The sequence below is a fragment of the Chinchilla lanigera genome, unplaced genomic scaffold, assembly GCF_000276665.1.
Source record: "Chinchilla lanigera isolate Chin_1 unplaced genomic scaffold, ChiLan1.0 scaffold00003, whole genome shotgun sequence".
In the NCBI taxonomy this organism is placed as follows: Eukaryota; Metazoa; Chordata; class Mammalia; order Rodentia; family Chinchillidae; genus Chinchilla; species Chinchilla lanigera.
Genome location: NW_004955404.1, coordinates 11,685,072 through 11,712,856, shown reverse-complemented (window position 1 = coordinate 11,712,856; position 27,785 = coordinate 11,685,072). Strand labels below are relative to the sequence as shown.

The following is a 27,785-nucleotide window of genomic DNA, read 5'->3' as shown; positions in this document are numbered from 1 at the left end:
TGGGCTCAGGTCCAATTGCTGAAACACTCTTGCAGTCCTTAATTCAGGAAGTGGGACTTGCAAAGAATGAATGTTCAATATTACTAATTCCTAAAGCCCAAGAACACAATGTCAACCTTAAACCTTGGGTGTCAAAATGAGATGTGTGGAACACAGTTATTTAAGACAGCTAAATCTTTCCAAGGCATATGACATTTATTTTTACCTAGACATTGATTTTAAAATAATTTTTAAGAGATTCAGTTTGGAGAAGGGCAGCCTCAGTGGCAGAGGCCCTCTGGTCACTCTGACGACCCACGCCTCATGCACCTTTGCAGATGAGACTGGTCGTGTGATGGGTCACAAACCGCCCAGCAAGACCCCAGGTAGCCACTTGCACCTCACTGTCTTTTTAAGTCCTTATTGTTCCTTATGGTTTCTCTGTATTAGCACTCATGGCACACTTTAAATCAAAAAAAGGCACTAAATGGAACTGCTAAAAATACATGTATTTTCAGGTTAAATCTGTGAACACATTAACATAAAATATTTGATGGTCCACGTTACAGACTGTGCTCATAGATATTGTAAGACAGCTGCAGAATAAGCATATTTTTCTGTAAAGATCTTAGTGTATAAAACTCATCCTTTTAGATATTAAATAAGATAATATATGTGTAAGTACCCAGTACTGCACACTGTACCCAATAAGTGCTTGGCAATATTCTTTGCTTTTTGTGAGAACACTTCAATACCTTGATATTCACTTACCCTACCCCCACCCCCATATGCATACAAACACATACCTCTGACTTGGTGGAGAACAAGGCCTTTGGGACAGGCCAGTTGTGTAGTATCTTGGGCAAATTTCCTAACCTGTCTCAGTCTCAATTTCCACACTTGTAAAGTGGGGCATAATGAAATCAACTAAGCAGATTTGTTGTGAAGATTAATGCCTGTGGTACAGAAGGCACTCAATAAACAGTAGAAAGTTATTATGGTATAATACCAAGCAGAATTCAGGGCTATAATACCAAGCAGAATTCAGGGCTTGAATCTTTCAAACATTTCACCTTAAGCAACTGACCTCTGGTTGTCTCCAGCAACTTACTGCTGTGGTCAATTAAGACAGTCTGTGACAGGGCTCCATCTGTGGAAGATGATTTTCTTGCACAGAACTGTATCAGCTAACTCAAGGTTGTCATCTCTCTGAGGTGCTCTGATGCCTCAACTCAGTAAATACGTGCAGAGGATGATGCTACAGGCCTTACACAGTTCTTGGCCCAGTGTATAGCAATGCTGCACACTGCACTGCACACCTGCCCTTCTTTCCACTTCTGACGAGGGTGCTGAGCTTTCCACAGCAAATGCTTATGCTCATCGGCACAGAAATGCTGACAAACACCATCTCAGCTCTCAGTTCAATCCTCCCCAGATATCTCTGGAATCAGGCCCTTTACCACAGGATAGGGAGAAGAGAACCAGGTAAGAGCTGTGCTTAGTGTTAAACTAGAGTGAACACTTGAGCTCTTGCCATGTTCTGGTCCGGGGATGGGCATTTTTGGGTATTCACATTCATACCTCAAGCTACAGAGCAGGCATAATTGCCGTGTTTTACGTAGGGACATCAGGATTAACAGATGCCAAGAAGAGCCAGGTCTGGTGGTCACACCCATGCTGGCACTCTGTGAGAACTGCAAGTATTTATTTATTTATTTTTTTGGTTTTGTGAGATAGGGGCTCACTATGTAGTTCAGGGTGGCCTTGAACTTCCTATGTAGCCTAGCCTGGCTTCGAACTCACAGCAATTCTGCCTCAGCCTCCCAAGTGCCAGAATTAAAGGTGTGCACCACTACGCTTGGCAGGACTGCAAGTTTGAGCCAAGCCCCAGTAACTTAGTGACTTAGCAAGACCTGATCTCAAAATAAAAAGTAAAAAAGGGCTGAGATGTGATTCAATGGGAAGACCCTGCTTTAATTCCCAATACTTCTTTCCTTCCCAGTCAAAAAACAGGAGATGTTAAGTGAAGACTCTTCCCAAGGCCGAAGAGCTGGCGAATGACGGAGCCTTAACCCCAAGGTGTCTCTGTGTCCATGCTGTCTCCCAGTACAATGCAGCCTAGTGTGTACAGTATTAGGAATACGGAGGGTCCTTTCAGGGGTCAGCTCACTCAACATTCACCACAGCTCCATGAGGTAGACCCTACTCTTCCAGTCTTACAGGTGAGAAATTTTAGGTCTAGAGACAGGTAGAATTTTTCCCAAAGATATTCATTCAGTCCATAAATGCTGTGATCAGCTTCATTAGGAATCATTGGATGCCATTTTTTGGGAGCCAGAACTTACTGGTGACAGACATTTGGAGACCTAGGAACCCTGGCAAATAACTTCCTGAATATTCAGCAGGCAATCAGAAGGACCCTGGAGAAGAACTATAGGCTGACCAGTGAGAAAACTGTCACCTTTCTCATGGGTGCTGCCCATTATGCTTGTGCTGCGTGTGCCCTGTCCGCCCATGTGCCTGTTCCTGCCAGCTCTCACCTGCAGTTTCTCGCCTGCTCACACAGGGCCCAGGCAGAGAGGAAGTGTTGCTACTGCTGTTCTGGACTAAAGGAGGCATGCTTAGCACTGATACATGTGGACAAGCCCAACCATTTACATTTAGAACCTCACTACTTATGTACACAAGACCTTTAAACTACAACTACCCAAGAGAAAAATAGGATTCTAAAGCCCTCTCTCGTGTGTCCAGTAGAGCCATGGTTCTCAGCCTGTAGGGCTTGGGTCTCATTCCCAGAGTTTCTGATTGAGTAGGTCTGGGTTGGGGCCTGAGAATTTACATTTTTAAGGGTTTCAAGCGCTGCAGCTGGAGACCTTGCTCTGAGAGCCACTCTAGGGGAAGCCCTATTCTACAAGGGCTATGACTAATGAAGAGAGTAAAAATGCACATTAAAGTATAGGGATAGGACAGTGAGGTCACTATTTTTACTTCCGTAGTGAAGATGTACTTTTTATATGTAGAGATAAGAAAAGCACAGAATGACTTTGGTTCTATTTCCCAAATGCCATTGCAATCAAACATACTGTTTCAATATCTGTAGTATATTAACATGCACTCAATCACCCTTTCCTTTTCTATGCTAAAAACATAAATAAGCAAGAATGAGCTTGGCCTCATCAGTTAGCAAGAATGAGAAATACCAGGGTCAAGAGCCCATCTTTAACTACTGGAATATTATTTGCTAAAATATAAAAGAACATAAAAAAGACTTTTCATTTTCTATTCCTGAAATAATTTTGTCATTTAATTTAGTAATAGATAACATTTTCTAAAATTACAAGTTTTATCTATCACTCCTCTCCTTATCAGTACCCAATTTTAACTACTGTAACATTTAATCATGTTTAAAGATGTTCCAGGCAGAAATGCCTGATTATGTTCCCATATTCATCATCCAAAGCTGTTTCCTTGGGAATTCTTTCTTCTATCCAAGAGTTAACTGCCTCCAGAAACTTTTTCCACTATTTCCAAGCACACTGTATATGTGGACCACCTGAGCTTTATTATATTTCAGAGAATTCAAACCATTCCGTGTGGAATGATTTCATTAAGGAATTTAAGGATTAATGCTTTCCTTACAGTGGCAAAAACAAATTGCTGAAGTAAAAATACAATGTCGTAAGTTTGTGCTAGTTGACTTTTTAAAACTGACCATGAATGCTATTTAATACGAACCTTAAACGCCAGTGTAAATAGAGAGAGTGTGTCCAGAGCTGTAAGGCAAACCTCAGTAGCAATGTTGGCTTCCAGTAATGACTGGTGAAGAACATCTGCATCCGAGTGGCCATAGCCTGCATGAATTATAGCACAGGGTTACTGCCAGTGGTTCACAAAGCAAGGCTGGTGGGACAGAAGAGTCACAGTCAACTTTTGATTATCTATAGAAAGTTCCCTTCTGGGGCCTTGTCTCCTTGTTTAGGGTTTTGGGGGTGGTATTAACAAATTTAATTACAAGTCTTTTTCAATTCTGAAAGGAAATGAAAACAAACATTTACGATGTGTTTGCTATGTGCAACCACGCATCTAGGAAATTTACATATATTGTTTAATCCCTCAACACCCCTATGAAGTATGTACTTTATTAAACCCTTTTTGCAGATAAGGAAATAGGGGCACAGAAAGGCTAAATAACATGTCTAAAGTCACACAGGTAGTAAGCAGTGGAGCCAGGAAAAGCCCTTTGACTAAGCTGTCAGAATGGTGGGGCTGCAAAGGGGCGGTGGCATTTCCCAGGCTCTCCATGTAGAGACAGCAGCACAGCACAGGGGTTAAGAAGCTGAGCCAGAGCTCAGGCCGCTGGCTGCAGAACTGAGCTCCACCATTTACTAGGTGTGCAAATGTGACCAAGTTACTCTGCCTCTTTATACCTCAGTTTCCTATCTGTAGAATGGAGATAATAAGAGTATCTACCTCAAAGAGTGTAGTGAGGATTAAGTCCATTAATAGTGAAGCTCCTAGAATACCTCCTGGTACACAGTGAATACTATAAAAGTGTCAAGTCACTAACTATTATTAGCTACAATCATGAATGATAATCAAGAGTTGACTGCACTATGAACAGTTTTCTGCTTGCTCTAATAAAAGCATAAAAGCCAACATGTCTGAAAGAAATGTTTAAGAAAAGGAAGAAGAAACTGTCATGTACATTTAGCTTAATCATACATAATTTAAATAAAACTTTTTCTATAGTGGCTACAAAACCAATTTAGTACTGATATAAATGCAACTTGACATACAATTTGAGATATTAAGTTATGAAATGGTATGCATTAGCAGAAATATGTATAGGGATGCAAAGATGTTACAGTATTGGTCTAGATTATACAGACAGATGGACATATAATAAAATACAACGTAATGTCTTTCTCCAAGGAGTGAAAATAAATCAATAATTACTAATTGGTAATTTTCTTAATACTCCTAAGAGGAGGACATTTTGTATGTAGATCAGGAAAATGAAGTACAGAAAACCTAGGAATTTCCATGAGACCAGTGATGGGAAACATCAGAATCTTCACTCCAAATTCTTTGTTCAGGGTACTACCATAGTGTAAATTACTAGGACAGAAGAAAGAACTTCAGAAGAACAACATTCTGACTTTAATAAATTCTACAATATTTTAAAAAGGTTACAAGAAAGTTTTTCAAAGCTGCAAAGTTGCTTTTATAAAGGTGGCCCTGAGCTTCAGCATCTTTGATTCACACTGCTGTCACTCTGTGTTAGAGCCAGTGCCTTGATGGAATAAGGATACGTCAAACACTGGTACCGTGCTAGCTCTATTTCTCTTTCTTCCCCACAGATAAGAAAGATGGATGCCTGGGATACTAATATCAACTGTATATAAGCCAAAGCATTCCTTTATTAGGTGAGGTTTGGTAAGACAGAGACAATGAAAGAGGAAAACATACAGACTGATGATTATTGTTAAAGTGATCACAAACTATGCTAAGAGTGGACCCCCCCACCAAAAACCAAACAACAACACTAACAACAAAAAACACAACACCTGTTATTAGTCCAACCAAAGTTTTCATACAGGCTGGGCCTTTATGGAGGGCTGCCATATCTCCAAACGAGGTTTTAGTCTGGGTTACATTTTAACAAGGAATCTGCTTGGGAGGTAATTTTAATTTCTTTCTGTGCAGAAAACTGCCCTTTCCTCTTGTTTAGCAAATCTACTGGTTAAGTGCATTTAAGTACCTTATAAATGAGGTGGCCAAACACTGAGGAGTTGCCACAGAATTTACTTGCTCCTGGCTAAAAAAGCCTGGCATGATTAAAGAATTAGATTTTGGTAACGCTGATTATTATACACTTACATATACATACATGGAAATCCGGTAATGACAAAATTTCTCTAGGCTATTACACCATAGTATCATTTTTCAAATCTCCTGTAGAGAAAGAGCCACATTTATATAGATTTATAGAAAAATCAATCTGCCTTTGTCTGAGTAATATGAAGTAGGTATTAAGCTATCACTGTTCTCTGTACAATAGAGAGAATCTGAAACAAATAGTCCTTTCATCCACAATATGTCATACTTTGCTTTTCCTTAAACAATTTCATCTCAAAAATCACCAGATTTGGAGCTAGTATTTTTTTTTTAAATCCCTAAAAATAAATGGCAGCATGTAAAGTCATTGTTCCCATCACAGAGATAAGAGACAGCATGTCCCAAGACCTGGAACAAAGTTGTGCATGGAGAAGACTTTAATCAACAGTCATCATGTTACAGACCAACGCAGTAAAATTAAACTGAGTTAGTAAATCTGAGAGTGGTCCTAAGCAGATTGAGAAATTTCTTAAATTGTTTGAAGGCAGAGTTTGGCTCCAACAAGTGAGTAAGAATGATACATACTCCCACTAGGGGGCAGTGGTGTCTTGGAGTACTACCTGGATTCTCTCCATCCTTGCTGGCCAGGGACAGAGGGAAGGGATATGCTACCTCTGGCGTGTGTGCCATGGAACTGTTTTAGAGTTCTTAGGATTCACTGCTCAAATTTACGTAACTGTCATTGTATTCTTACTCTGACAAAACACTTACTCTAAAATCTAGGTGTTATGAACACTGAGGGGTCAAAAATGGGATCCCCATTTTATGTCGTTTGTCATGTTTACAGTTAATTAGCATTATTTTAGTTAATAAATTCATCTTACCTAAATAGTTCAACTTAATGGTGACTATATCTGTAAACTATTTCTCCCTCCCCACTGGCTTGACATCGGGGGTGACGTGGTGGGCAGGCAGAGCCCAAACACAGTCACATGCCTTTTCTGACTGTCAGAGGATGTCTGAGATAGAAGAGTAAATCAGATCATAATCTCACAGGAAGCACTTTCATCATCATAGCCGCTTTTCCTTTATAAAAGCAAATTCTTATTTTTTTTTCCTCTGGACCATAATATGAATCTAGGAAAATAGTAAGTTTATGAGAAAATATAAATATTAAATGACTAGAAATCTTGCTAAAAGAATTCCCCAAATGTAGACCTACTTCCTTACATATTTTAGTTCACTGTGTATGGCTTTACTAAGTGCAAATATTTATGTAACAAATCAAAATGGCCAACATCTATACAACCTATGATTTATTCCCCCTCACATTTCTGTTGCTAAAAAGGTTTCCCCACAGATGGGCAAGGAGTAGAGTTCAGAATCAGCAATAATACTCTAAGGTAAAAATCATGTGGTTTGCAATCTGACCACAGAGAAATCAGCTCAGAATGATCTGTAGGCATAGTCCACAACCCAGGAGGTCACACTTTACAAGTGGGTGTCACGCCATCAGTACTCTCTGTCAAATACCACAGCCTAATGTTTAGCAGTGTCTGAAAATGGTATGAGCTATAGTCCTAAAAGTACTGGTTTAGGCATACAATATATTTTACTTTAAAGTCCTCCTTAATCCATTTATGCCAAAAGTTGCAATTTTTTGAATTTTTGCATAAAATTTATATATGTTACCTAGAAAAATTCAAGGAACAAGAATCCAAAGAGCAAAAATTTTAATATGTTCTATTGTCATGTGCTGTTCCAAAAATGGAACACTAGGAATAAAAGGACTAAGGACATTAAAATGGCTGACTTTAAATGGGCACTATACCTGACTTTCTCAACGTTAAGGCCCTATCAACAGCAAGCAGCACTAATTAATGACAGACTGCCATATTAGATACAATATTTTTTTTTTTTTTTTGGTACTGGGAATCGAACTCAGGACCTTGCACTTGCCAGGCAGGCGCTTGCACTGCTGAGCTATATCCCTGGCCCCAGATACACTATTAAGATATACCTGATTTCAGAAATGTAGAAAATGTTTAAAAACATATCTCAGAAATGTGGAAAAGAAATGTGGGCTTATAAACATTACTATCTTGAGTGTTAATGTTTAAAACACTGAAGTACATTTTACCAAATTTTAAAGCTATTTCATGCATAATTTAGAAGTTTTTTGAAAAGTACTAATTTTAATTCAGAGATGCAGGCATTCTCTATATTTTTCATACTAGTTCACATATCAATTCATACTATATTCAATAAAAGAATTTACTTATCATCTATATTCATTTGCTTACTTGTGCTTCATAGGTATCAAAAACTTTCAGAGCTAAGCAAGGCATTATAAGCCATGTCATCCAATCCCTCACTCAACACTAAGTGACTAGGATGATATCCCACCAGGCCTGCATCCATTCTGTGTTCACAACCCCAGCCCATACCACCTTTACGGGCAGTTCAGCATAGGCAGTGTGCAGGCCACTCGTGGGGAGTTCAGTGAGAACCTGCTTTCCAACACTGATCTGAAATAGAAGTTGGAGCAATTTAACCCAGTGATCTTACACTGCCTCTTATACCGGGTTACATAAAATAAAGATTTTCTTCACATGTTCCTAGCTGGCTTCCCTTCCTCCCACACCAGTGGAAATATAAATTAACATGCAAATCAATTTTAGGATACTCCTAGAAAAATATGTAACACCAAAGGAAGTACAAAATGTTATTTTATTTCTATATATGTAAGTGTGTAACTTGTCTGCCTGCTGACACACATCTCTACTGTAAAAATGAGTGTAAGTTACACTGACTAGGTCAATGTCTGAGTGTGCTAAAGATTTACTGTTCACATGGCTGGGCAATAACAAATCTGTCCTTTAAGAGTTTTTCAAATAGCTGAAGGACGATTTGGGTGCTGCAGGGTTTGTCATTTTCATGATCTCCTACCAAAACCAAAGAACAAATTTAAGACCCTACTAGAGTTATATGTGCAGCACATATGGTATTTTCTCCCTTGTCCTATACACCCTGGGGACTGGGGATGACAGGAGATGCTATAGATGGTCAGAGCTATAGCGGGCGAAGTTTCTCACAGGCCTTGCTGCTCTCTGCTGGTCAAACTGAGGCGTGACATGTAGGGACTCTTCCTATTTTTTATTTCTTTTTATGAAATAAATTCATTTTAAACCTGGGGTATCCACGGAAGGTCTCTCATACACTGAATCTATGTCATATTGGTTGGCCCAACAGAAGGTACTGTATTTATTGCTAAGTAAAATTTTTAAAAAGATATATTACATGGCCACAAGTTGCCCATAAAATACACAGGTACAGATGTAAACAAACAAGTATGTATATATACATATGCAGGCTCACAAAAGAATACACGTGTATACATACATACACACACTCATGCAGTATACACCCCCCTTCTCTGTGGTTTTTGGCTGAGGTGATCACTTAAGAGTCCAAAAAGCTAATGGGGGAGAAGGCTGAAGCCAGCCAAACACATAATCAGAATTAGAGATGGAAAAGAACACTGAGCTGTAGAAGATGGAACAACTTGGGATGAAGAGGAATTTTGGAAAACAGAGGAAGTCTAAAAGAATCAGCAATACCATGTTTCCAGGCAAAGCAAGGAGAAAATGTAACTGAGGACAGAGTGCTGCCTGAAAACTGACCAAAGAGAAGTGAGTTGAGAGCTGGAAGAAGAGGGAGGCGGGAAGACAGGCTTCTTTGTGGGGAGGAGGAAGACAGCAGAGGGCTCAACCATGCTAACAGCATGGCATTTGGCCGCATGTGCACCCAGCTGTCTCTCTTCTCCATGAACTCCATTTGCAATAGAAAGAGCTTCTGCATATCAGAATGGGTTAAAGTTGCTTCTCCATGTTTTGATCATTCACTTTATTTTTGTTTGTGTTCTATGTTCCCTAAATGGTTATTTTTGGAGGTAGGGTCTTGAACTGCTTGTTTTCTTGTTTGTTTTGTTTTGTTTTGTTTTTTTGAAACAAGGCTTCACTCTTCAGTTCAGGCTGGCCTTGAACTCGTGGCAATCCTGCCTCAGCCTCCCAAGTGCTGGGATTACAGGTGTGAACCAGTACATTTGGGTAGGAGCTTTTTTTAACGTTTCAAAGTTTAAGCATTTATTTCAAATGATACTGAATTAGTATGTGTCATGTAAATTATCTGGACAAAGGAGGTGGACCAGTGCACACAGGTGGACCAGTGTACCACTGAACACTGAATTTTACTGCTAAAAAGTAAATGAACATAAAAATAACAAATCTGTTTTATTGTTTTTAACTCCTTGTCCTCAGAGGCAGAAAAGGCCCCACAAAGAGTTTGAAAAATCAAGCACTGTAACCTTAAATTTATCACTTACTATACATTCTACATGAAGTATAGAGCTCAAAATCAGTGTTTTAAAACCAGGTTTACTAACAGTCAACTTAATGTGTGACAGACTGACATGATGTTCATTTAAATTAAATCTAGACTTTCATACAGACAGACTATGCCCCTTACAATGAACATGGCTTCGGGGGAAGTGTGGTAAACTGTTATCTTCTGATCCCTCAGTTATCTTAAACTTTTTTTTTCAGACAGGGTCTTGCTATGTAGTTCAGGCTGGCCATGAACTCACTATGTAGCTTAGGCTGGCCTTGAACTCATGACAATCCTCTTGCTTAAGCCTCCCGAGTGCTGGGACTACAGGCATGTGCCACCACACTCAGCCTTAAACTATTATTAATACAAGGGGTTGGGAGTATTATCTCTACTCTTAGGCTATGTTAAGGAAGAAGTATGAAGATCACAGGGAATAGAATTCATATGATTAGAAATGATTGGAAAAGATTAATAATCATGATTAAAGACAGTGCCTGGAATGAGAACAGGTCATTGTCTAAATAAAACAATATCTAGTTATATCATGCTTGGAAAGGAGATAGGACAATTCAGAGAACACAACACTAATAGGTGAGACTCAGAGATGGTCATATTAGTTTTTCATGTGCAGCAAAGTTGATATCTTTTAGGTTTTCTCCTTTGAGAAACCCTTAAGCAGATGAAACACTGAAACTGCTAAAATAGCACACAATGCCATGTCCACTCTGATGACTGATAAAAGTAAATTAAAAGTATGCGCCTATGTTTTGGAAGAATCTCTACAGTGAAGTTAGGAAAGCCCCGAAGTTAGGAAGGCAAGATGAATGAAAAGTCTTGGTTTGCAAGTGAAGCGGCCTTGTAAGCAGACTTCAACCTGATTAAATCTTACCATTGTCTACAGAAATTCCAAGCACACTTGATATCTTTCTCACACTGAAAACACAGAAAAAGTCACTTTGTTATTGGATGCTTTTCCACACCCTCATAAATTGATTCATGGGCTTTAAATTTTCACAGTGCTGTAAGGATTAACATACATTCAGAGCCAGAGTGTCAGAATGTGGACGTTTGATCAATTACACGCACAAGATCTGGAGGAGCACAAAGAATCTGTCCCAGATGTTCTCAGGAGATGCAGGGAAAAATTAGCAATAAAGTGGTTACAGGCAGTGAATTCAAACAAAATTCAAAATACCGAGACTGTGTGGCCATTGAATCTGCCACATTTTGCTATGGGAATGGGGCTTTTAGGATTGGTGCCATAGTTGACCATGTTCCACATTATGTCACTCCCCAGTGCTGAGGACTCTTCTCCAGAAAAAGGAACTGTGCCGGGAGCTCTTCATCCTAACTGCTTTGAGCTGGAAGAAAAATCAAGTTGGTGATGTGGTGTGGTGTGGTCGGGCTCTTCCCTCTGAGGTGCAGAGAGACGGCTGGCTGTTACGATAGTATGTCATGGGACTTACTGTGGTTAAAAGTGACAGAGTTATCCAGGCTGCCCAGCTGCTGCAATCTGGCATGCATCATTCCTGTTCTGTTACGGGAAACAGGCAATGTCTGAGATTTTCGAACATGAACTATGGGTCCCAACCCCTCCTGGTTCCTGCAACATGAGTGAAATGGGATAGAAGCAAAAGTTAGATTGTTACACCGCAGTGAGATGGAAGTATTAGCGAAGCCAGGACATGGCACAGAGGAGGCAGGCCACGCACTCACTGACTGCAGCCAAGAAGCTAGAGACAAGAACAGGCGGCAGCTCTTACAGAGTTCACAGCAAAGCACCCGACAACGAAGAAGCAAACATCAAGCCAAAGCGAGTCCTTCTCATTTTTAGGAAGTACTTGAGAGATGGGACTTTTAAAACTGAGTATCACTCCAACATGGAGCTAAAGGTCAACATTCCGACAATTGTCAAAACATCATGAACCTTTCCAGATTATCTATGTTATGAAAGAAATATATATATTTGTAACTTTAAATTGCACGGGGAGAAACAGAGAACAAACATGCACTGGGAAGGATTATATGAAGCAGTTTTAACACCTTTATTCTTACCCAAGCAGGAAGGAGAAGAGCCACAGACTTTGTTAAACTTGTCAGCAGTCAAGTAGAGAAAACAGAAAAGTGATCTGGGTTAGCAATCAAACGGCTTTCTACTGTGTACCATCACCAAAGCAGACGGAAAATGAAACCAGTGCTGGAACGACACCTCTCCCCCATCCTGGAGCCAACCGTGCCCCTTGCTGTGTTACTGTGTGTAGGAGAACAGGGACATGCATGGACTACCATGGACAGCATGCTGCTGGGTGATTTCCAAGGGACAAGGAGAAGACACAGTGTTCACATAATTGGACCACCATGAACAGCAAATGCTGACAATGTTTATACTACGGCTCAGGATCTTTATTACATGCAGCAGAGACCATGGAAATTTTTGTATAAAGTAGGGCATATCTTGTCAGAGTGCACAGAACAAAGTCATACCATCTCTACTCCCACATTCCTTTGCCCATCTATTTTTAAGGCAGTCCATACATGCAAATATATACAGGGGCTTTTGAAGTTGGAAGAGTTTCTTTTAAAATCTTATGAGAAAAATCCACCAAAAAAGATTAATCACTTTGCAAAACCCAATTCTGAATTTTTTTTTTTTTTGAGACAGGGTTTCACTATGTAGTCCAGACTGGCCTTGAACTCTCTTATATAGCCCAGGCTAGCCTTGAACTCAGTGATCCTCCTGCCTCAGCCTCCTGAGTACTGAAATAGTTTTTCAAGACAGAAATCTTCAGCTTCCCACATTTATCATTTTAATCTCTGAGGCACTTTGTTCTACTTGACACAATATTCTCCAGTGCAATGCTTTGACGAAAGTGATGGTATCCACAAAAAGGATGTGCAGCTTGCCCAGCACAGTACTTCTCTGTTGCAAAATACACTACTTGCCCATCTTCATGGGACAAAGTCAAAGAGAAGAAAAGTGAAGGTATGTTATTGGTATAAAGGCACCTTGTATATACTTGCATTGGGTACTCAAAAACTCAAACATAAAAATTACTGTTGTGATAAAAATAAAAGTTAAGATTAGAGAACTTTACATGCTGTCACATTTAAATTAAAAATAGAAACAGAAAATTTTAATAACAGGAAAGCACAAAAGAGTCCCTAAATTTGCTTTTTTAAAAAAACTCACTCTTTTCTTAAGAGACAATATACTTATGACCCCAGAAGAGAATAACATTAATATATAAACCAAATCTTCACACTTGAAAAGAAGTTCTATTAATCTCAATCACATTTCATTATTATAAAAAAGAATTATAGATAAGTGAAACAAATCTCAATTACAACTAAGCTTTATAGCTTTTCTCTCTATACGCATTTTTACTTATAATTAAACTGCTAAAAACAATAGAAAATATGACACTGAGAACAAGACCCCGCATGTACACTAACACAGAACGGTTCACAACACAGACACACTGAATGGCAACAGGGCAGGAGGAAGAACTTCCTAGGGACAGGATGTGCTGTGAGGACGGGCTCCCAAAGGAGGAGCTGCCTGGCCACGCTTCGCTGAGGGACTCCTACCTCTCCTGGCACCCAGCACAGGGCAATAGGGAGTTACCAGTCATACAAGAACACAGAGAACTTACTGATTAGCCAGAATAAGAGAAAAAGCTCCATTTTCTCAAGAAAGGAGAGTGGTTGAAGAGAAATTAGTACCTTCATAGCTGAAAGGAGGAACAGCAAAAAAGACCTTTGAAAGTGAGAACAAAAGATATCAAGGAGGGAGAAAATACCTGAAGAAGAATGAGGGAGAAGAGAAAGAGGAGACAACAGAGATGACGAGAAACTGGAAGGAAGTGTGGAAGTTATCAACAGGCCGCTGAAAACACTGCTTCCAAGAGAGAAGCATGAGACACACGAGACAGAAGGAATGCAGGAAAGCCAATGAAAGTGCTCCCTGATTCTATGGTGGCAATGCAAGGTCTGCCAACTGTCCTCTGGGCTGCTTTTGCAAGTTCTGCCTGCCAATCACCATGGATGACCATTCTCACACACTCAGACCCAAGAAACATGGAAAATGCCATGTCATTTCAAACTAGATCATCCCACAGTACCTGGCTATGTATCTCTTCCCCATGTACTGGAACTGGTGCAAGCAGACTCTGTGGGAAGGATGAAAGACTATTAGGAAATGTGATGATAAAATTAGGGAATGTGCTGTTTTCTTTAAGCATACTTACAACAACAAATTCAAACACAGAGAAAATGATGAACCGAAGGGGGAGGCCACATGCTGTGTGGCTATCAGTATGGTGGTGGCTGGGGGAGCACCTAAGAACAAAGGCCAGGGCTGATGGGATGCCCCTCACTAAGAGCTGGCAGGTTTACCCACGGCAGCTGGCTCAAGGATATGCTGGAGACCATATCACTGCTCTGAGTTGCTTATTCACCCTCATTCAGAGCTATAGAAGGAGCACTCTCTTTCGGTTCAAGTTCAGGGCCTGGCCCTTTACAGATATCAAGTATGTAGTTTTTGGCTTTGTTTTAATATATCCACAAAACTTTTTTAAAAAAATCACTCACTTAATAAGAGGTAGCTAAAAACAATGGTACTGAACTTTGAGGTACCACATGGAAACTCCTTTTATTCAGCAGAGTGAGTGGTCCTGAGTCTATGAACCAAGACTACGAACCAAGCTCCTGTTAAGAGGACCAGGGCCACAGCCTTTCATTTATGATTCCAACATGTGCAATGTTTGAAAAACAAGTTTGTGTAAAACATGACCCAAAAGGACAGACATAAAGCTGCTTAAAGAAACTGCAGAACTTCTTTCTCTCTCTGTTTTAACTGCAGATGTAATAATGTGTTTGACTATGGGGTGCTGCATAAAATGCTGTTGGGAGATTATGCGATATACTACTCTATACATAAATTTTTCATAAGTTAAAAAATCTGAATTTGAAAAATCATCTGTCTCTAGCAAATTTGGATAAGGCACTGTGGATCTGTGTTTCTAAAAGTAAAGAGTTTGAAGGAAACCAGACACTTATACTGAAGAGATAAAATGAGATAATATGGGTACTAGACGCAACTTAGGAAACCACTGTTCACTTCAGTGAGTAATTTTATACTATTTTACTAAATGATTTACCCATATAAGTAGTCACCTCTCGTCTACATTTATCTGCAATAATATAAGGCTGGGTACTGTTTACTTGCTCATAAGCCCTGAAAACAGGTGCTGGGGCCAGGTCCAGAAGAGCAAGCTTAGTAAGGGAGGATGTGACACAAACTACATTCCTAGCTCGACTGCAGTGTTCTCCACGCCAGGAAAAATCAAGAAGCAATGAGCACACACAAAACTACTTACTCAGATATTGTAAAAAAATCCATGAGTTCAGATGTTGAAGCCTTATTCCAGTACGTAAACAGAGCATCTAGAAAATATACATACATACATAGATATGATGCAGTTTCTGTGTATCATGCAGAAATTCTGCAGTTTCTTTAAGCAGCTTTATGTCTGTTCATCAGAATCACTATACATACGTATCACGCACACTGTGGAGAAGTGCCTATTTGTATGACAATGGGAGGAGACCCAGAGTTCAGGCCTCAAAACCCTTCTGCCCCTTTTTACAGCTGATCAAAGGACAAAGCATACTGACACGCCTATCCTGGATAAAATATGTAACAGGTTTACACAATCTAAAGAAGCTATATTTGAGCACTTGAACTTTAATCTCATCATACATCTCCTGGTGCAAATGATAGTATAAAGTTTATTTAACTTATATATGATATACTCAAATAGACTGTAAAATTAAAAAAATACAAGTGGGGATATAATACTAAGTTAGGCTCTCTCACTTCCTACTGCAGAATCCCTCCCCAGCAATGCATTTGTTGAAGATTTCTATATACTACAAATACTGCTTTGTCTTTGAGTTTTGACTGAACAACACAGCTTAGATCTACTTCAAACTTTCCAAGCTGCATAATATTCCTCTTTATGGATAAACCATACTTGAGGGAACCAGAATCCTACTGATAGACATTTACTATTTTTCTCTAAACTTTTGCCATAATTACTTTTTTTTTGTTCTTTCTCCTCTCCTCCCCTTCTCTCTTTTCCTTTTCTGTTCTTTTCTGGCACTGAAGATTGAAGCCAGAACACTGTCAGCAAGCTACATCCTCAGTCCTTCAAAAAACTTATTTTTTTATTTTGAGGCAGGGTCTTGCTAAGTTGCTCAGAAGGGACTTGAACTTTCGATTCTCCTGCCTCAGCATCCCAGAGTGCTGTGACAACTGTGTGCCAGTACATGTGGCTTCAGATGGAACTTTGTATGCACATCACACTACATTCTAGGGGATAATTCTTAGAAGTAAGATATTATATCAAACAGTATAATCCCTCATCACTTTGATACTGCACAAAAAATGCTATCATTTCACAGTTAAACCTTTTTGCACTCTCATATTTTACACTGAGGTAAAAACACAAGTAAAGAGATTTCCCTTGAGAAGAAAAGCTAGCGAATTTTTGGAGCCTAAAAAGAGCAGAGAAAGTGGCTAGAGGCTGATGGCTTGTAAAGATGCACGGCCACAGATTCACTCTACGGTTGTCGGGAAATAACCCAAACACCAGTGCGTTAACCCTGCTTTTGTATGTGGTCATTATTCAAGGAAATCTTGTCTCCTCTTCTCTATTAAACTGCCATGTGAAAATAACAGAAGATAAATTATCTAGTCCTTGACATTTTAAGGACAACAAGGTCATTATTACCATCTGTGTTGTAAAGTTAAGCTACAAATACTACTGAAATGGCAGTTCGGTATAAACAAAACAAAACACTATTTTCAGGCAGAAACGCTTTCTTACAGATGTTTAATACCCATACCAACTGCCCAAGATACAACACAAAAGGCTTCAGGGTCTCAAAAGAGGTACTTTGTTTTCAGCAGAGTTTGTTTTAACTTGATGACCTTAAGGAAGCTCACAATGTACCTTTTAATTTGTTGTAGGAAAAATACACCACATTTTTGACCAGGATATGAATTATAAGGGACATAATTCACAGAATTGGTTACATCACACAACTAGGCTTGAAACTATCATATATATTTACAAGCTTCATGTGATACAGATAAAGCATTAATAGCTCTGCTCATTTTTATTAAAAAAAAGTGGCTGTCACTCTTATTCAGTAACATAATCTACTATGATAGCATTAGAAACTAAAATAATGTACTTTCCAATTAAAGCCAGGATACCATACACATACTTCTAAATGCAAGGAATGCTTACATCCCTGAAAAATACACTTTTAATTCATGAGACTGACTAGTATAGTTATTCAAGTTGTCTGTAAGTTTGTTTGGACAAACAAAATTTTAAAAAATCAAAAGCTACTTCATTTATCTGCTTGTATCTCTTTTAGTTATGATGGTAGGTCCAAGTTTAATATAAATTTAGCAAATAGTCCTACTGACATTTTAGAATTCATTTTCTAGAGTAAAATAAACAAAGCTATTTTCCATAGTAAGCCTTTTATTTCTACCATGTTTTCATATAAAATATTTTTATATTCTTATATTTTTCAATTACAATTAAAAAAATTAAATATTGAAACAAAGAAGACAAAACAGAAATCTTCATTTTTTTTACCTACCATCAGACATGCTTTTTAAAATGTAGAGGAAACACATCAGTAGGCTTTTAATCTCAGACTGGTCAAGTTTGTCACAGCGAACCACAGAATTTCCCAACGTGCTACTTTGTTGGTGCTAAAAAGGAAATACAAGTAATTTTTCTATTTCATTACTAAGGTCGGGGGAATTCATTTCTTAGCTTCCTTGGAAGAGAAAGAGTTTTACATCAGACAAACTGGAAACTGCAAGGAGACTACAGGCATAAGAACGTAACAAGCACACCTTCACCCTCGTATATACAGAAATGCTGTGCCTTGGAGCTCTGACTTGTTCCCTTTGCACACTTTCCTAAGGGACAAGCCAGAAGGCACAGACCTTTCACACTGTAAAACCACACTTTCAGTTACGCCAAGTAATACTTCATGCAAAAAAGCGCGTGTGCAAGACTCACACGGAGAAGTGAGGATGCAGAAGGCACAGCCCAGCAGCCTATCTCCTCAGGAGAACAGCTGTGGCTGCCTGGAGACACCTGAAGGCCTGTGTGTGCCAGCCACACAAGCCCAGAACTGAGGTATTGTCATTCAGAGGACACTGTGGGGCATCTTGTGGGCATCACTGCAGGGCAGGTACCCAACAGGACCAACAGGGACACCTCAGCACAGCACTGCCAAAGACCCTAAACTGATGAGGTCATTCTATCATCAGCTTAGCTCAACACTGCAAACATGAGAAAGCTCCCGTCAGAGGGGTAGTTTTACCACTAGACAGCAGGTTCACATTAACAAATAACAACATGAATCTCATTTCTTAATTAAAAACACAAGAGATTTAAAAATCCTCCAAGTTACATTTCCAATGGAAATCAGGAAGGTTTCTGCCAAACACCAAAGTGAAAACATCAGTAAAAAAAGATGTTTCATTGAACGTATGGGTGGTCAATTGTGTGTGTGTATGTATATATATATATATATATATATATATATATAGGATATGGGAACAGGTTAGTTAATTAGATATGTGAACATTTTTATTTAAGGGAGAAATGCAATTAGTGGCAAAACTGGTGTGGATGCATAATCTTGCCCGCTCATTTAATTGCAGCTGTGAGAACTCTACTTCTTGTAGTGGGAGGGAGGGTGGAGGATGCACTGGTTCTTCTGGCAAAGGTGCAATCGTTAGAAGGGAAAAGTCCACAGTGACCCGGTTTTTCCTGGCCGACTGGAAGCTCTCCTCCTCCTCTCCTGCACTGCGTATGACAAAAGCGGAGTGCCTTCGGAGCAGCTTTTCCCTCTACACACAAAGGCATGTTGGGGTCAAGGGAGAAGTTCAGCATGTCACAACACACACTCAGACTGAGATGCTTGCACCCCAAAACAATTGCATTTAAAGACAGTCATGTTAATGCCAAACATGGATTGTGTGACATGATCACAAACTAGAATGATTCTGTTTTCTCATTTTGTGAGAAATAGGAACACACCCCTACCTGTTTATTGGTAGAGGTGCTTTCCTATTCCTTGAAATAATAGGAAAACAGTGCCCAATGTGATACCAATCTATTATAATTCCAGGTTTAAATCCAAGCTTTAGCTGAGGATATAGCTCAGTGGTGTAAGTGCCTCCCTGGCAAGCACAAGGTCCTGAGTTCAATTCCCAGTACCAAATAAATAAATAAATAAATAAATCTAAGCTTTACATTTTCCCATTGAGTTCCAAAGAGTCTGAGCTTTCGATGATTTTAAGAAAAAAGATTAAGTATGTGAGGAGGTATGGTGAATCCAATGTGGATAATCATTTTTTTTTTTAAGTATGTGAGGAGGTATGGTGAATCCAATGTGGATAATCATTTTTTTTTTTTTTTTTTGTACCAGGAATCAAACTCAGGACCTTGTGCTTGCCAGGCTGGCGCTTGTACCGCTGAGCTATATCCCTGGATAGTCATTTCAAATCATGCTTCAACCCTAAGTAACCGATATGATCAACTAACCTTTCTGGAGCTAGCTTTGGACCTAACCCCTGTGCATGTGTTATACATGGTATCCTCTGACATACTATGGGAATCTAATCAGACAGCATTTAAGCACCACCCTGCCAGAATCATTCATTTAAGGCACTGCATTGTAAATGATGCCCTTATCTGAAACCCTAGAAACAGGAATCAAGTGTTTCAAGGGGCTGGGGGTACAGCTCAGTGGTAAAGCATTTCCCTGTCATGTGCAAGGCCCTGGGTTTGATCCCTAGCAACACACACACACAAAGAAAGGAAGAAAGAAAGAAAGGAAGAAAGGAAGAAAGGAAGAAAGGAAGGAAGGAAGGAAGGAAGGAAGGAAGGAAGGAAGGAAGGAAGGAAGGAAGAATTTCAGGAGACAGGCTTCCAACCTCAGAGAAAGCTCTGATCCTGTACCCCAAGTCAACCGAGTTGTTTTTTTTTAAGTTACATTTAACAACCACTAGAACACAAAGCATGGTTATTTTGGGCTAAATCCATTAGTTATACAGAACATTTGTAGTATGTGAAAAGAAATTACCTTATCCAGGGAATTGCTCTTCTCACTGTTTCTTTCTGGAAGGCTGTTACCCGAATCTGTGCTTATCAGAGATCCTCTTGAGTCAGCACTTCTCACACTGTTGATATTTGGAGTTGAAGCTGTATATGGAGAAGCTAAACAGAAATTAAGGCAAGACCAAAGTTTTATAAGACAGAACAAAATAAAGAACTAATAATTTTAAGGCAAATTACTCTTGTGGCACTTCTATTTTTGTTAGGAAGTTGGCTCAGGAGTTGTACTCAATTACAATCTTTAAAGAACCAGGTCATCATATAGAATAAGATAAAAAAATAAACTTTCATCTGAGACATTTAAGCACAAATGCTAAGTCACTTGTTGGAAACAACTTCCGGTTGCTCAGACTATAGGGGTGCACACAGTTTTAGAACGGGATAGGATGAAGATAAAAAGTTATAAGATAAACTCACATACAACTATCCACTCAAAAAAATTAAACCATACGACAAACCTATAGTATATAAATTATACTGAGGTACCCAAGCAAATTCTGTGGCATCATGGGGTATTTTAAATGTTCAAGGACAACAAACGTTACTTGACATTGGCCAGAAACTGCAGTTTGATTCCCCGCTCATATGTTCCTTTTAATGATTTTGTATATTTGTGCAGCTGGGTATTTGGTCGATGCTATGATAAAAAGCAGGTCCTGGACAAAAACCACTGTGGAACAGGAAGAGAGAGTGGTAGACAATCTGAGTCTAAAGTCTGGACAGCTGTGAGTTTCTACTGGGTACACACACCCTGTTGGTAATGGCTGTGGTTATTAAAAATGATATAAAATATCTTTTCTTTAAGTTTATGTGTATTTTTAAATGCTTCTTAAGTTGTTAAAATATAAATATTTATTAAGTTATTTGGCTCTAAGTACCTAGTAAACAGAACTGTTAACAGGTAAATTTTAATAAATAGAACTGTTAGTTTTGGCTTTGGGACACAACGAAAAATTACCGTGACAATAAGGTCCAATCTCACTGCCTGTAAATTGAGAATATTTGGAAATCTTTCCCATAAATGTTTTGAATAGAAAGGAAATCTAATTCAGAAATAAACTTCTAATTCAGAAATAAACTTCTAATTCAGAAATAAATCTAATTCAGAAATAAACTTTATGATATCCCTAAAAAAATAGCATTTGAAATCAGCCTCTACCTTGGTACTAGGGAATTTAAGGTAATAGACTGACTTCCTTCTTAGGTAAGAGTTAAATAAATTACATAATTAAAAATGACTCATTGGACTTGTACATTCTGTGCTGAACCAAAATACCTGCTCCTGCATCACACCAAAAATATTCTTTGTCACACTTTTAAAAGTTGATGGATAATGGCATTAAATCCTTTCTTAGGCCAATATAAAGATGGTCTTTAACTTCAGACCTATAACATCAAGGTAATAAATCCTTCCTGTTCTCAAACACTCAGATTTATGCACTATCTCTAAACTGATTCAGTGTATTATGACCAAGAAAAGAGTAGCAGAAATTTGAAAATACTGTATGAGTGAAGGCCAAAAAGGGGGCCTTAATACAAAGGGTTGCATTTCCCCAGGACAGAAACCATATGATGGGTTTTCACAGAAGTAAAACTCTATGAAGAAACCATGACCCTTTTTCTAGATGAAGGGAAAAGAAACACACAATATGACCAAATTATAATTCTCCTAATACAACTGTATTCATAGTTGAGGTAGAACACAGAACTTAGGAGAAACAGCTCTTCAATAAAGTAGGACTAGACCCTAAGTTCTCAGATTATTAGGTTTGATCCTAAAATAAAAATCTTAATTTAAGGCAAGCATATGCAAATGCAAGAAGTAAAAAACAACATACTTAGTTTGTTCCTCTGAGGGGTGTGTGTATATTTAATGTCCTGGTGTGGGGCCTGGCTTTTTGTTGTTGTTGTTGTTTTCAGTTATTGCAGGTTTCTTTTATTTATTTGTTTTTAATTTAGGGCCTGACTTTTAAAGAGTTTAAACAATAAGTAAAATGTTAAGTTTAGTTCATCTCTCTCTCCTTCATACAAATAGTTCAATGCACTGGGTACATGGAAAAAGGAAACCAGGACTCCAGGGTCACAAAAGCCAGACCATTAAGACTTTCAACACACTCAGGCTTGTGGACTCATCTAACTGGCTACTGAGAGCTACCAGAAAGCATGAACAATGAACAGAATCGGGTTTGTTACAATGACAACTGGTCAAATAACAATGTTGAGTGTTTAGCATGCCAAGCACTGCATACACTGCATTAGCTCTTTATCTCTGACAATGGCTCTGTTTTGGAGATGTGGATATGGAGGGTACAGAGGGTACATAACCTGGCCATGGCAAACAGTCGTGGAGGACAGATCCAAGGCCAAATCTGTCTCGCCTAAACTAGTGGCATGAAATGCTGCAGACAAATCACCTCCCCATTCCCAGGGCAACAGCTTGACATGTAGACAGAGCAGAGCAGAAACAGAATGAAGGGTCCAAAAAAGGGAAAATGGAAACTTGCAAGGGCACTCAACATTTGCTATGTGTTTACTGTGTGCCAGTCTCTGCTCCAAGCATTTGCACTGGTTAACTCTTATAACCCTAAATGAGGGGCAAACTATGAGAAAATACAAAAATATAAATAAGGCAATTGATTGTGAGTGGTACTGTACGATAAATCTGGGCATTGGTATGGGCTTTTTTATTTTGTATTGTCCCTGTTTTATCACATACTATGTAAAGTGGCATATTAGTAAGAATACAAAAGTAAGAGCATGCTGTCAAAATTGACAATAGTCTTGTGAACTAACTGGATAAAAAGAGTATTTCCTACGTTTGTACCACTAATGGATAGCCTGAACACTAGCCATCATAGGGTGCTTCATTTACTCAAAGTATGGTAAAGAGAAGAAGACATGAAGACAGAAGACTATCCACATCTACGTTAATTTTTTGGGAAAAAGATACAGTATCATTAACTTTATGAAGCTGCAGCTCACTTAGTCAGAATATAAATAAGTACATTTTCTCAGGCAGTTTCTTGAGGCGAAATGATTCTATCTGCATCTTGGTTTACACCATCTGTTTTCCTCTCCACAGGGGCTGCTCTTCCATTGTTTTATACTGGGAAAAAAATCAGTTTTTGAAAACTGATTTTAGGATTGAGTCCTAGCTACAAACTGCTATTTCTTCCAGGAATCAATTTATTTCATTTTATCTAAATCATCAACATTACAAGTAAATCTTGCCCCTAATACCTGCAAAAGTATTTATTTTCTAAAATATAAACAACCCAATTAAGATTTAAAATGTCAAATCAACTTAACAAGCATTTAACAAAAAGCAAACAGCCTAGGTAATGATTAAATGCACTATGTTCAGGATTCACAAGGATTTTGGAATCATTATTACCGTTATTGCCATTAAGGGATTAGGAAACATCACCACCAGAAAGGATATGCAAGGCAGAATCTCAGACACCCGAGTCCTGATCCCCAAGTGTAACATCCTTCAGTTTATAGACATTGTGTGTGACCCTCGAGAGAGGCAGTAAGCATGGAGTTTTACCAAGGCCAGAGATAGCGCCTAAGAGGTCTTTGTGCAGGCTGTGGTCCAGCGTGTTTCCCTTCTGTGGTGTCACAAGTGGGTTCCCAGCTGGCAGAGCAAGGGGTTCATCCTTCACAGTCTGTCAAAGAGGGAAAAGAAGAAAAAAATCAAAGATGATTGAAGGAGATTCACCAACTGTTCTTGGAGTGTGAGGAAGTGTCAGGGTGAGACAGGACAGCCTGACACATTCAATGTGCCTGCATGGGAGAAGCAGCTGTGCCGCATGGATGAGGAACGAGATGACAAAGTGACCAGAGAAGAGATAAGACCAGATGACAAAGTGACCAGAGGACGGGGGGCACTAGGGTGGTAGGGAGTGGGGGAAGAAGTCTTTTTCCCTGAAGTCATCATTTCTCTTTCCCTAGCAGGTCTAGAGCCTTTTCCTTGCTCAAGCTCTCACACGCAACCTTTCTTTACACTGTTTTATTAGAACTTTTCTCCTGCAGAAGTCTCCTGCAGAAGTCTCCCTGCTCTTTCTAACCAAAGCACTGGTGTTTGCCTACCAAATTAGCCACAGGAAGTTACAATAGAAGCATTGACTGTTTCTGGATCCTTGGACCTTGACATGACTCTCTGTCAGTGGAGAAACTATATTAATTTTAGAGTTGTATCAAAAAGGGGGATTTTATTTTCATAAAAGCCAAAGAAATACCTTCTACTACTCATTTTTCTCAGGATTGAAACAGGACAGGAAGTTTGCACTCCACCCTGACTAATCTATTCTGCTTAGAAACACAGAGGAGATGATGTTATATAGAGGGTAAGATCAATGAGCTGCCTTCAGGACAGAGAAAGATTATGCTCTTTGGAACAAGAAAGAAAACATATGGACCATCTCAGTACAACATTATTTAGGAAATGTATTTGGTTATGAAAAAATAGTGTAAAAAATGATACAACCGTTTGCCGTTGGGGGAAAAGGGACAGAAATATGTATGGAAACTTCCCAGGTACATACAATAAAGTGGCAAGATTAACAATGGACTCAGATCATAGGTCCTGAATAGAAGGGAAAGGGAACTTGCAATATCTGTTCAAATTATTAGTCTCCTAAGGCGAAGAAAAGAGCTTCAGGAAGAGGAAGAATGTAAGTTTCCATGTGTAAAACTTTTGTACATTTTAATAATTAAAAATCACTATGGGTTAATTAAAAACATTTTGCAAATGAAATGTGATAAGCAATTTGATAATTTTAATGCATTAAAAATGCTGAAATGTAAGATGTTATCAAGAATTCTTAAAATAAGAACACAAATCAACACGTATCAAACACTGAGTAAAAAATAAATCTCCCACCAAGCACTCAGATTATCTTGGGTCATCATTCAGATGGCCTAATTCTCACACGTGCCTGAGACGCTGCCCAGAGAATCTGCAGGATGGTCGTCAGTTTTGGAGGGAGCCTCACGCTCACACTTTGGCATCTCTGACATCTGCACAGCGAGGAGAAACTGCAGCCTGAAGACGTGGCTTTCTCAAGACTGTGCAGCCTGTTGCCACCAGAACTGGGCTTAGCATGAGCTCTGCAGGCCACAGATTAAAATCATACCCTTAGTTTTGCTTTTTCTGCTCCCCATAAATTTTTGCTGAATAAACAAATGAAAATTCTGTGACTTTATAACATAGTAGGCCATCAGGAGGTCAGCTGCTAAAGGTTTATTGATTGACTCCATGTTCATCAAAAATGTAATTTACCAAGAGTACTATGGATTATTATGGGGTTACTGGTAACGTACTGAGGAGGATTTGTACTGGGTTCAGCAGAGTCCCCCCAAAATTCATGTCTATCTGGAATTTCAAGAAGTAATCTTATTTAGAAACAGCATCTTTCCAGATATAATTAAGATATAAGCTTACCTAATCAGTGGCTGCCTTGTAAGAAAAGGAAGTACACAAAGACACAGACACACAGTGGGGAGAACAACAGGTGAAGACAAAGGCAGAAGGTTGGAGTCGAGCAGCCAGAGGCCAAAGAACGTTAAGGGTTGCCTGCAACCACCAGAAGCTGAGAGAGAAGGTTGGGGCAGATTCTTCCCTAGAAGCTCTGAAGACAACTTGACTTGTACTTATGGTTTTTCCACTGTGAGAGAATAAATTTCTGCTCTACAGCAAGTGATAAAACAGATTGTGTCCATGTAACTATGCTTACGTACACTGCCGGGGTTTGCGGGGAAGGGAGACACATCCCTCACGTTGATTCGCTGGACATTTTCAATAAGCAGCCCAAACAAAGGCAGGTAGAGAGTGGCTATCCTTGCCTGATGACTCTGAAACAAAGACACACACAGTAAGTTTGTTCCACAGCTCTGAGATGTGAATGATGACCTAAGTCAGTGTCAGTTATCTCCTTTATTTGGATCACACAGACAGATACTTTTTTTCCAAAAGCAGAGGAAAGTCTTAGTGCTGTTATCATGAATTTTCTACTTGGTTACTGTATCACTTAAAATACGGGCCATTTTTCAATTTATACCTCCTTCACCTGAGGACTACTTACCCTCGAAGCGTATCTGTCATCAAAAGAATGCTTTATCAGCAGGTTTTTGAGCACACTGATGGCAATCACCCGGACCTCCCGAAATTCCTGGAGGGCAGTGCCCACTTCTCTCAGTAACAGTCCCACCAAGAAGTGATTTCTACAGAACTCATCTGTTAATGAGTAGTCAAGCTGGAGATCTGAAATAAGGGAAGAAACTAGTTAGGGAGGGCCCAATAAAATAAAAAAAACCTATCTCCATATTCAGCCCACCCTATGTAGGTCAACACATGGCTTCAAACGGGAAGGACTAATTCTAAAATGCTGCTCTCTTTCTTAACACATCAAACTCCTACATAAAAACCAAACTTAAATATGAAGAATTATACTGGATTTTGATTTTGGAACATACAGCATCCTATATAACTATATTAGTGAATAGTTTCATACCAATTTTTAGAATGTAAAATAGCACACATTCTATTATAATTTTTGTTATTGACAAAGTTAAGAAATAGTCACTATACTGGTTAATAAATATGTACATGAACTATGTAAAGAAAGAATACATATATGTGTTAATTAAAATGTTACTTATTTCTTGAGTTCAGTTATCTATTTCCTGGTCATTAATGCCCATATACTCCCCATTAAACCCAATGCGTTGAAAATGAAGAAATTTGTACAAAACCTATCTATTCTGCTATCACTGAATGAGTAACTTATTCATTGCAGTCTAAAATATCCTCAATACTTCTGAACCTCTAAAAGCAAACTAAAAATTAATATAAACTAAAACTGAAAAGCACCAAACCAAACTAGTAAATCAGCAGCCAGCTAAATGGCAAAACTGAAGCCCTTTCTGGAAAAGACAGAAGCAAACACGAACTCTACTGAGGGAGGATAACTGAAAGCAGCTTACACCACTCTAACACTTTAATATATTTTCCCAAGAACACTGAAACTAGGATTTGAGCTGGTGTACTGACTCTATTATTAATGAATTCCTTCCCTTTGGACTTTAACCCTATACTTAGTAGTTCTAAATCGAACCAAAATACTAACCCCAGTCCTATGAAACCCTTCAGTAAATGGGAAAGGGTATTTATTTTTCCAGAATAATCACACTCACTGTTTATGATTATTAAATTCATTTTATCAGAATTATAGCTTGAATTCATGTAAACGTCTTAGAAGAAAACTATGGCTTAATTATGCAGGTGCTTGAAGACCTGTGCAGATGGCATACACATGTACAGGTGTGTGTACACAAAAAAGATTGATTCCTATCAGT

General features: G+C 38.9%; 1 protein-coding gene across 10 annotated transcripts in view; it reads right to left on the bottom strand.

Annotated features, from left to right (window-relative positions):
• The window catches only part of Dock9 (dedicator of cytokinesis 9), a 218,672-nt gene that overhangs the window by 48,119 nt on the left and 142,768 nt on the right, over nt 1–27,785 (bottom strand). For 8 of the 10 annotated variants that reach the window (XM_013516091.1, XM_013516094.1, XM_013516099.1 and 5 more), the window contains exons 31-39: nt 26,513–26,691; nt 26,169–26,282; nt 23,977–24,094; nt 20,395–20,528; nt 17,887–18,001; nt 15,585–15,651; nt 14,328–14,375; nt 11,673–11,809; nt 3,715–3,830 (exon numbers count right to left, since the gene is read on the bottom strand). In XM_013516091.1, coding sequence (XP_013371545.1) covers nt 3,715–3,830; nt 11,673–11,809; nt 14,328–14,375; nt 15,585–15,651; nt 17,887–18,001; nt 20,395–20,528; nt 23,977–24,094; nt 26,169–26,282; nt 26,513–26,691 — 1,028 coding nt within the window. Of the gene's footprint in view, nt 1–3,714; nt 3,831–11,095; nt 11,140–11,672; nt 11,810–14,327; nt 14,376–15,584; nt 15,652–17,886; nt 18,002–20,394; nt 20,529–23,976; nt 24,095–26,168; nt 26,283–26,512; nt 26,692–27,785 lie in introns of all 10 variants that reach the window. The other 2 variants (XM_005374068.2, XM_005374070.2) reach the window with 2 other exon arrangements.